The sequence below is a fragment of the Condylura cristata genome, unplaced genomic scaffold (assembly GCF_000260355.1).
Source record: "Condylura cristata isolate star-nosed mole 26May11 unplaced genomic scaffold, ConCri1.0 scaffold00041, whole genome shotgun sequence".
Taxonomy (NCBI): Eukaryota; Metazoa; Chordata; class Mammalia; order Eulipotyphla; family Talpidae; genus Condylura; species Condylura cristata.
The window spans coordinates 5,696,261-5,706,815 of NW_004567142.1; the positions used below are offsets into that span (position 1 = coordinate 5,696,261).

General features: G+C 62.2%; 2 protein-coding genes across 3 annotated transcripts in view; both read right to left on the minus strand.

Annotated features, from left to right (window-relative positions):
- LOC101635631 (transmembrane protease serine 9-like) overlaps positions 1–10,555 on the minus strand; it is a 51,254-nt gene that overhangs the window by 32,715 nt on the left and 7,984 nt on the right. The window lies entirely within an intron of this gene.
- Positions 1,502–4,938, minus strand: KLK12 (kallikrein-related peptidase 12). Of its 2 annotated transcripts, none has more exons than XM_012733618.1 (6): positions 4,803–4,938; positions 4,645–4,700; positions 4,106–4,265; positions 3,461–3,720; positions 2,463–2,596; positions 1,502–1,831 (listed from the first exon to the last, which is right to left on the minus strand). In XM_012733618.1, exons 1-6 carry the CDS (start codon positions 4,829–4,831, stop codon positions 1,676–1,678), a joined length of 795 nt encoding a protein of 264 aa, XP_012589072.1. In that variant the 5' UTR covers positions 4,832–4,938; the 3' UTR covers positions 1,502–1,675. The 2 variants fall into 2 exon arrangements, with proteins under 2 accessions (XP_012589072.1, XP_012589073.1); XM_012733619.1 differs by having other exon boundaries at positions 4,816–4,841.

Below are 10,555 nucleotides of genomic sequence, written 5' to 3' on the forward strand. Positions count from 1 at the left end.
CCTCTGCGAGCCCCTCTCCTGCCTGCCTGCGTCTCCGGCGGCCCGGCCCGTCCGCCTGTCCGTCTGCGCGTGCACTCTGCCCCGTCCGGCGCTGGCCTCTCCCCCACGGGCCGCCTCTCCGGAATTGCCTGTCATTGCTCTGCTCCCGTCTCCGGCCGTCTCTTCCCCGTGGCCGTTCTCCCGTGTCTCCCTGGACATCATTCTTCACGTCTCCGTCTGTCTCCCTCCGTCTGTCTCTCCGGAGCCGTCCCCTCCCGCCTCGCGGCCTGTCTCCTGCTGCCCCTGCCCCTCCCGCCCCACAGTCTGCGCCCAGGTGGGCCCCTGGCCTCCCCTGGGCCCCTCCCTTCTCCATTCCAAAGAGGGGAAACTGGGGCGGCTGCTGCTGCTGCTTGGCGGAGGGGCAGGACTGGAGGGTGGGGAGGCAGGTCAGGGCCTGTGGGGACCGAGGCCCAGGAAAGGAAGGAGCCCTCGGCGGGCCGCGCAGGCGCCCCAGCTGGGCGCTCTGGGCTCCCCTCCGCTGACCGGCCTGCACTCCCCTCTCCGGCCACCCAGGCCCCGGGAGCAGCCTCTCCTCTCGGCGGCGGGGCACTTACTGGCTGCTGTGCTGGCCTAGGTCCCAAGCTGGCGGATGGACGGATGGACGAGCGCCACCTCGGCTTCCTGTCTCCTGGCTGGCCTGTTATCAACTCGATCTCCTCCCTGCGGCTTGCCCTCCTCTCTCCCCCAACCAGCTGTGGAGCAAGACAGTGGGCCAGGCCGTGGCCCTGGCCTCAACCCCGGCCTGCCTCTTCCTACCCAGGTGACGTGACAGCGGGCTCCACCCTGCCAGGCTCAGTTTCTTCATCTGGGAAATGGGGGAGCTGGCCTGAGGGGGCTGTGGGATGAGGACTACTCCAGGGGACCACAGCACATCTGGGCTCCGCAGACGTGCCGGCAGCCGGCTCATTCTCTCCCACCTCAAGCTCCCCCTCCACGCGCTTGGGGAGAAGGCCGGACCCATGGTGAGCGGGGGGGCATTTTAAGACCCTGGTTGGGCCCTCTCGCTTCCCAAGACTGCACCCCACCCTCCACCCTTGCAGACATATTAAACCCACAAATACCACCCCCTCCCCGCCCCCCATTAAAAATGTTTGTGCTCCCGATTCCAGCAGTGCCAGGGAGCAATTGGCAAGTCCCAAGAATGTTACATTTTATAGCCATTTAATTAAATGGTCATGAATTTTGATTTCCACTGTTTCCTTTGTTATTTTGGGAGCCAATCATTTCCACCCCCTCGGGTCCTTCCTGGGCTCTGGAAAAGTTCTTGTTGTACTGGGTGGAGAAAAAGAGCCCTTGCTTTCACTGTTAATAGTCAGTTTCCCTCCTCTATTCCTGTGTGACCCTCTGGGGAAACATCACCCTCTCTGATCTCTTCCTACGGCTCTAGGTAGAGGAGGAAAGGGATGCACGCTGGTCCCCAGGGGCCTTGGGGTCATGGAACAGACGTCACTCCTCTCCCAGTTAGGTCATCGTGTTTATTCCATACATTTCCCCAACCACAGGTCTGTGTTTAAGGGCTGAAGGGGTCCGGGCTTCAGCAAGGAAGAAGGCTCCAGACCACGAAGGCGGTGACGATGTGGAGACATTGGTGCTTCGAGGGGCAGCGTGGCTCCCAGGCTGGAGGCGGTGGGAGAGGTCAGTTGTTCCTCATGACCGTCTTGATCCAGCCCACATAGTTGCAGATCTTGGTGTAGACGCCGGGGATGCCGTCTTGTCCGCAAGGCCCCACGGACCCCCATGACACCAGGCCCTGAAGGACGCCGTCACACACCAGGGGACCCCCAGAGTCACCCTGGAAGGCAGAAGGAGGTCTGAACGGGGGGACACGCTGTTCTGCGTCTCCTCAGCCCCTGCTGCCCTGGTCAGGGCCTTGAGGTTGGTGAGCAGGAAAAAAAGCACAGGCAGCTTTCCCAAGGTCCAACATCATAGCTGGCCAATAGGGAGGAACACTCTGCCCCTAAGAGCCAATCGCAGGAAGGAGGGCGGGGCTTCATGGCCATTGGCCAATGAGGGAAGAGCACTCATCAACATCCTCATCATCAATGACCAATTCTGGGGAAGGAAGGCGGGACTCCACCCAGGTAGAGGGTTCCCTCAGGACAGTGGCCGGGCCCTTGACCAATGAGGAAGAGAGCACGCACCACAGTGACCAATCCTAGGAGAGGAGGGCGGGGCTCCATACAACACTGTCAGGAGCAATGGCTGGACCGCTGCCCTGGAGGGTGAGGCCCCAGGAGGGCCAGGTAGCCTAACCCTGCCCCTGCAATCCCTCCCTCTCTCCGCCTGGCCTGCTTCGGGCCTCCCCTTTTTCTGACTCCATCCTCTCACCTGCCCCCCTCAGCCGGCCCCTCCCCCTCCTCCACCCCCTGCTTCCGGTCCTGGCTGACCTGGCCTGCGCTCACCTGGCAGGCATCTGTGCTCACCTGGCAGGCATCTGCGCCCGCGACGCCGCCCGCACACACCATGTTGCCGGTGATTCTCCCGGGGAACACGTCCTGGCAGGTGGTGTCGGGGACGATGGAGAGGCTGAGGCACTGCAGCCGGTCCGGGAATGGGCCTGGGGGCGGAAGTGGCCGCTGCAGGCACCCCCAAGGCTCCCCACCTTGAGACCACCTCTCTCTTGTCCAAGAAGCCTGGCCCTAGCCTATACCTCCCCTTCTGTGGGATCCTTTCTAGGGTCCTCCAGCCTGTAAATTAGTGGTTTGTCTTCAGGGTGACCCTCAACCCCAGCTCAGGAACCCAGTCCCCTTTTGGGTGATAAAATATGAATTTGAATTAATGTTAACCTGTTACTCTGAATGCAGTAATTCACAATCCTTGTCTCTCCAACCTCAGGTACAACCGCAGCTCCAGACCTAGCCTCCTCCCACCTTGGATGCCACGACCTTTGACCTTTGACATATTACCCTGTGACTGCAGTTTGACCTCGAGTCTCTCCTGGTCCCGAGATCCCTGTCTTTGCTTTGGCCTCCCACCTCTGCTCTGCAGCCTCGGGAGCACTGGTCGACCCCAGTCACCTCTGACCCTAGTTCATGGACCCCGGTTCATGACCTCTAATCTCTGTATCTCGGAATCACAGTCCAGTGAACCCCAGCTGAACCCATTTCCACCTCAGATTTTGACCGGTTGTGTGACATCCAAACTGGATGAGCTGCAGCCCCGCCGTGACCTCTGAGGCCAGAGTCGGGGCCCAGCCCCCTCAGATCCCGCTCCTCCCCGCTTTCACCACTTTCTGCCTGCCATCACTGACTGCTGACCGCACCCTGACCCCCGATTCTGCCTCCACAGCCCACCGGTAGCCACACTGGTCCCCAAGGCCCCCACCACCATGGTCCGTGACCCCGACCCTGCCCCAGTGTGCCTCCTCACCCCTCCCTCCTGCCCTGCCCTGGCCGCTGGGACTCCCGAGCCAGCCCCTTACTCCACGGGTGGTTGGTGGTGCCCCAGCCCGAGATGTGGCAGCGGGTCCCGGCCTCCACGCAGGACGTGGGCAGGGGCAGGGGCTGGACACTGTGGGTGATGCGGATGGGCAAGCCCAGCCGCAGGAGCCGGAGGTCATGGTCGTGGCTGTGCTGGGCCCCGTGGTAGCCGGGGTGGGTGGCCGAGAAGCCGCTGCGCCGGATCTGCTCTGTCCAGTCCAGCCCGCTGAGGCTGTGTTCTCCCAGGCGGACCCAGTACCTGCTGGAAGGGATCTACGGCTCAGCGGGCCGCAGGCCAGGGGCCTCCTGCCCTCCCGGGTCCTCTGGCCTCCTCCGTGTCCCTTTGAGACGTCTGTCCCCTTTCCCCTGCCTCCGCTGCTTTCTGAGGCTCTGAGGTGATCCCAGGGCTGGACCAACTAAGCATTCAGGGCCCACTGCCCAGGACCCCTCCTTTTGCAAAGAATCCAGAATGTCCAGCCTAGAAGCCCTGTCCCTTCCTGCCGCGTGCGTCCCCTAGAAGCACCAGGCTGGGTCGGGCAGGCTGGGGCTGGTGACAGAGGCCACTTTTGGCAGGAGGGAGCCGAGAGGGAATGGGGGTGGGCAGGTTCCAGGACCCTCCCGCCCCCAGCCCCACCCAGACCACTTACCTGCCGTTGCAGTGGGCAGCAGTCAGGACCCACCTGCGGTCGATGAGGACGCCCCCACAGCGCAGCTGAGTCCCCTCAAACAGCCCCACCTGCCAGGGCTGCGAGTGGGGGACACACTCTGTGCCGTTAAAAATCTTCTCTATGGCCGCCTGGCTGAGCCCTGAGGACAGGTGTGGTCAGGGAGCGGGTCAAAGGCGAAAGAGACGACTGAGGTGGGAGACCCCGAGGGACAGTACAAGGGACACAGCAGCAGGGGAAGGTGAGAGGGAGCCGGTGACAGGTGGGGGAGGGAGACGGAGGGGGAGGATGAAGGAGATGCAGAGACTCTTCAAGCAGGAAGGAAACAGGTTCAGCAGGAGCAAGGATGGTGGCCAGAGAGGCGGATGGAAGGAGCCCCGAGGGCGAGGGCGAGGGCGCGAGGGGCGTGCAGGACCCCTGGGTTGCAGGGAGCAGTCAGTCACCCCCTCCCGCCCGCCTCAGTTCCAGGCTGAGGCCAGAGCTAGACAGGAAGATGGGGGCCCCTCCCCCAGGGAACTCACCAATCACACACAGCAGCAGAATGATGCTGAACCCCATGGCAGGCAGCCTCCGAGGTCTGGGGAAGGTGGGGCGTCTCAGGGATGGCCCTTCCCTGGCAAGCGCCCCCTACCCTCCCAGCGCCCCCGCCGCCGCCCCCTCTCTCCCAGCCACCCCTCACCTCCTCTCTCCACCTGCTGGGTCCTGCATGGGCCACTGCTGCCTGTCCGTCAGTCCGTCCGTCCGTCTGCTCGGCCACCCTGGTCCTCCGGGTCGCTCAGCCACCTGTCATGCTGCCGGCCCGCCCCCTCCTTCTGTGAGCCTCTCTGCCCCAAACGGCGGCTGACACAGCTTTTAACTCTTTGTCCCGGCCCATTGAACTTCCGGGTAGAGGGAAGGGGACCAGGAAGACACGGGGTGGGCGGGGCACCCACTAATCCCCACAAACTCTCAGCAGCTAATGAGCTTAATTGAGCTGGGGGAAGGGGCCGGAAGCTCGGAAGCTCCGCGGGGAGGTCCCCGCAGTCCCTGTCCCCCTCCCCAGCCAGCCACGACACAGTGACTCAGCCTGGCCTGGGAGCTGGGTTCTAATCCCCGACTCCAGGGACAAGGCTGGCAAGGGTGGGGTGCTGGCAGCTGGGCCTCTCCCCGGCCAGGAAGGTGGAAGTGAGAGGAGCGGGCAGAGGCCGGGAGGGAGAGGCTGCCTAGCAGGACCTCAGGGAGAGCCGGGAGAGCCGGGCAGTTCCAGACTCAGGGCCACTGAGTTCCAGTGCAGTGGGCCCTCATCTTGGAGGACTTTGGGGAGGCGCAGCATTCCGGAGGGGCCTGTCTAAACCCAAGGTGGCCTTTCTCTGCACAAGAGATTCCGCGGGAAAGAGGGGTGAGGTTGGAGGTGGGGGGTGCGCCGGCCAGGTCCCTGCCCCTGGCTGCCAGCTCCGGGGCAGGAGAAGCAGCGGGGTGATCCGACACAGACAGCCGGGGAGCCCCCTCCCCGCTCAGTCTCCCTCCCTGACACGCCCCAGTCAGACCTTCCCCTCTGTGGGTCTGGGGGCTCTTGTTGGCTGAGGTGCAATTTACACGGGAAATTCCTCCCGCTGGCATTGGGCTCTGCGGGTCAAATCCTCTGGTTTTCAAAGGAAGCTGGAATTCAGATTTTTGGTGGAACAGTTCCTGTCTTTAAAGTACTGACCGAAAACCCACCCGAACAGCCGTGGGACCAACCCACTCCCTCTGCCTCCTTCCCTCTCTCCCGCCCTCCCTCTTTCTTTCTTCCTTGATCTTTTATTTGAAGTACAATCCACATCACATAAAATCCAGCATTTGAGTCATCCTAAAGTCCATCAGTCAGTGAATTCCACTGCACTTACATCACTCAACCTTAAAAAAATCCCACTAAGTGAAAAGAAACCACAAGGACCAGCAGCTAGCACCTCCTTGGTGTGACCCAGGGGGTGGCAAATTCTCAGAGGGGCGGGTGACGGGGTGGGGGTGCGGGGCATGGCTGCTGACTTGGATACCCAGACCTCAGCCTGTGGCTTCCAGATAGAGGCAGTTCCTTCTTTACGTAGGTCAAAGAGGGCAAAGACTGCCTCACGCTTTTGCCCCCCCCCCCAAGCCCTCAAGTCCCTATGCCTCAGCCTCCAGCCTTGGCATTGTCTTAAGGGCCATAGGAAGCCCAGTCTCTGCACAGAACTCAGCCTCCCAGACGTCAGATGTCGAAACGGAGCCACAGCACACCTAGGTGAAGTCACCTGCCCCCAGTTACACCTGGCAGGTGGCAGGACTGGCGCTTGATCCCAGGCGGGCTGACTCCAGGTAGATGAATGAACAGTGGGTAGCCGAGTGAGTGCAGGTGGAAGCAGGCGGCTGCAGGAATGTTCCCTTGGGCTGCAAAGGAATCCTACAGACCCCAGCTCCTAGAGGGGGGCGTGGGGGGGCATCTGAGCCCTTGCTCTGGTCTCAGCTTGGTCATCTGGAAAATGGCTAGAGGATGGCCACTGTCCACACACTGTTTCCTCTCAGGACCATCACACGGGGACGCGAAGTTGGGCAGGGAGAGCATGTGTGTCCAGAAAGGACACTTGTGCCTCTTCAGTTCATTTCTTTATAAAGAAGGAACTTCCAAAACTGAGATGTCAGGATCGCTCTCACAGAAATGTCAGCTGTGCTCCTGTCTTCTCTGCTGTCTTTACACACTTCTGTCATTCTGTTACCCTGTCTCATCCATCCACCCAACACCCACCCACCCGTCAGCATCCATCCAACATCCATCCATCAGCTTGTTCATTCATTCATTTGCTTCCGTCCATTCACGCACTGAGCACTCAGAGAGGTCCTGTGTGCCCGGCCCTCTGACCCTTTGCTGGGTGTCTGGGCCACAGCGTCTAGCCAGAGCCAGCTCCACGCCCCTCCGTTTCTTCTGTGCCCCAGCAACACGTCTGTGAAGATCTACTCACAGCTTGCGTCCCACAGCCATGTCTTTCTGGGCCTCTGGGGATGTCCATGTTGGTCCCCCCCTCTGTCTGCATCTTGCTTAACCTTTCAGCAGGCGCTGGACATGGCCTCCCTCCTTGAAACTCGCTCCTCTCCTGGCCTCCGGGGTTTCGTCAGTTCTGGGTCCTCTCCCACTTCCCAGCTGCCTTTGTGAATAGACCTTTCTTTCCCCTGCCCTGGTGGGTGTCTGTACAAACAAGGGTGTTCCCGGCGCCTGGTCCGAAGCTGTGCTGACTGCACACCTGGCCGTGTCACCTGTCACCCCGGGCAGGATGGCTCTCAGGTCTCCTCTGTCCTGCATCAGCCTCCAGGCCAGCCAGGCAGGGCTCACCATCTGCCCCACCCACCTATTCTCAGATCCCACGAGCTCTATCTTGGCCTCAGCAACCCAGCCCCCAGGCCAGCCCCCCAGGACACGATGTCTCTAGGGAAGAGTCCCTTTCTTGTGAAGTAAGCCGCCTATTTGCAAGGCCCAGCCGCCGCCCACCGCTCTGGTCTCTGTCTCCTGAGCTCCTGGCCGCCTCCTCATGCCCCACCTCCTGGATGCCCCCGGACCCAGCTCAGCAGGCTCTGGGTGAGCTCAGCAACCTACCTCAGCCCCCCCAGGCTGAACCCAGACACTTGTCCTTCCTCTTCCCAGCCCTGTTAATCCTGCCCCTCCCCCCTGCCCACTTGGACCTTCTCCCCTGCTCCTGGACCCTCACCCTGGCCTCCTATCTCCAGCCTCCTTCACCCTCCGCTCACCTGGAAGCAGTTTCCACATCTGGAGGCACGTTGCTCCTCTCCTGCTCTTAACAGCCTGCTATGGCTCCCTAATGACTCCTGGGTTTTCCTCCAGGGTTCCAGAGGCTTCTAAGACCCTCGGGATTCCCTGAGTGGTCAGGTGTAACTAGCATCCTTCCTCATTCATAACATCCTTTGAACACTTACACTTTCTGAGTTAATGCCAAGGAGGCACCTTGGGGGTTGGGTTGTGAGGGGAGCCCACTGCGGGATCAGAAGGTTGGAAGGGAGAGTGTGGTGGGGAGGTCCAGGCTGAGCGGCCCAGTAAGGGCCCCCTGAAGGGCCCTGGCCCTCCTCAGTCCCGAATGGCTATGAATTGGAACTTTTTTTGTGGAAGAACAGGGTACAGGCCAGAGGTGGAGTGAGAGGATTCACCACAGACAGAGAGGGGAGCAGAACAGGCGGATCCACTGAACACACTGCTGAGGGGAGCAGCGGGGACCAGAGAGGTCTGCTGTGCCCTGGGGGTCACTCCCTGGCCAGGGATTGAACTCAGGCCATCGTTATGACAGCGCTTAGACTTCTCCCCTAGGCCACCAGGGAGGCCCCGAATTAGAACCGACTCTGGGTGGCTAACCTGGGAGCCGGGGCTCCCCAGGCCAGCATGGGCAGTGGTGGGAGAGAAGGACCCAGGGCGGGGGTCCTAACGAGGCAGTTTATTAGCCAATGGTGGGACTGGAACCCGCCATCCCTGACAGAGGTGCCTGCGGCCCCGGGGCTGCTGGGTCCACCGGAGCTCGAGCAGGGTTTCCCGCTTCAGCGGCCCTGGCTCGTCCAGCCTTCCCGGTTTCTCACGGAGCGTCTGTGGTCTGTAGGTCGAGGGTCCGGGCACTTTGTCCTAATGCATCCGGGCTCCCAGCGTGGACTGGGCGTACAGAGTGGTTTTTTCCCTCTTTCCCGCCCCGTTGGAGAATAAGGGTTTCCCGGGGGTGTGTGGGACCCCCAGCGGGACCCTCAGCCCCAGAAGGCCGCCCCGCCCACGCCCAGGGGCTTGGCTTGCTGGGGCCCTGGCCCCTTATACCTGGCGCTGGCTCTTAGCTGGACCAATGAGGTGCGAGCAGAGTGGACCAATCATCAGCTCGCTAGTTAATTATTCAGCGCCAAGCGGGCTGATTGGCCCGAAGGCCGTCCAATCGGAGGTTCGGCAAGGGGCGTGCGAGGCTGGACTGCTGCGGAGCCCTGGCCTGGCGCTGGCCCCGGACCCTGAAGGAGGAAGCGGGGCCTCGCAGAGGTGGGGTGCCCGTCGGGGCTGTCTCTGCACCCCCTGGGAGCACCAACCCGGCCTGCGATGGCCGAGCTGTGTGTGGTCTGTGCGCCCCAGGCCCCGGCGGGCGGCGCCAGCTTGGCCGAGCGGCCATTGTTTGGGGCGCCGGACCTGGGCACTGGGTGGGCGGAGCTGGCCGCCGCCGGTGGCCTCGCCTCCAGCGCCTGTTGTTGGGCCGGGAGCCCCAGTGGTCTTGCGGTTGCGGCCAGCGGGCCGCAGTGACGGTCACATGGGCAGTGGACCTGGATGTCCACAGCCCCCACCCTGTCTGCACTCCCCGGCCTTGTCTCCCTGGACTTGTCTGCTCAGGCGGGAGGGAGGAGTTCTGCAGGAACCCTTGGGGAGCAGGGTTGGCCTGGCCTAGGTGGGGGTGCTGCACCCTCTCAGATCAGGGGTGGTCCCCGCAGGCCATGGCAGGCCTCATCCCAGTGTCCATGGCGGGGGCACCCCAGAGGTGGGAGGGGCCCTCGGGGTGAGTGGGCAGGGAACTTGGGATGGGAGCGTACACATTGTGGGGTGATCTGTAGGTCCCTCCACGCCCCACCGGGGCAGCCCTACCTGGGTCTTCCCCCCGCTCCCCTCCCTGTGTGCCCTGTCCCTTTCACCGGAACCTGCTGGAACAGAAGCTGAGCTTCGGGGCCTGGCTCCCTCCTGTCCTGGTGATTTAGGATGAGTGTTTGGTCTTGGCCCTCCTGGCACAGGCCCCTGAAAATTCCCCATATCCCAGGGTCACAACTGACCATGTCAGGACAGCTCAGACCCACCTCAGGCTGGGGGGCGGAGCAGGGACTCCTGGAGAGAGGGCTGGGTTCTCAGCCCCACCCCCAGTCTGGGGAGGAACCGAGTGGAGGCCGGATCTGTCCCTGCGGCCAATGGTTAATCAATCAATCACGACTATATAAGGAGGCCTCCCCCACTCCCAGCGGGACAGGGCTCCCGAAGGTGAGCACCCCGGCGTCTGGAAGGGACCCCAGCCCCTGCCACTTTCCTGCCTGTGTGTCTTCCACGGGGCTGGTGCTGAACTAACTGTTTTGTGATAAACCTGTAATCAGTAAGTGGTTTCTCTGTGCTCTGCAAGCTGCTTCCGCTAAGGCTCAAACCCAAGGACGCATTAGTGGGAAGCGCTCATCGGTAGCAGGGGGACAGTCTGGACTCGGGCTCGGTCTGAGGGGGAGCTGCCTTGCGGGCCTGAGCCCTCCTGTGGGGGCTCTCTGATGCTGTCATGTCAGAATTGAGCTGAGTTGTAGGACACCCCACGAGTGTCTGGAGAACTGCTTGACCGTGTGGCCCCCCCACCCTCACGTCTTGCAGTTGGGTGCTGAACCCCATTATCCCCCCTTTGCTGACCCCCAGGAGTCACCCCCCACCTAGGGGAGAGTCCTCCCTGCCTTTGG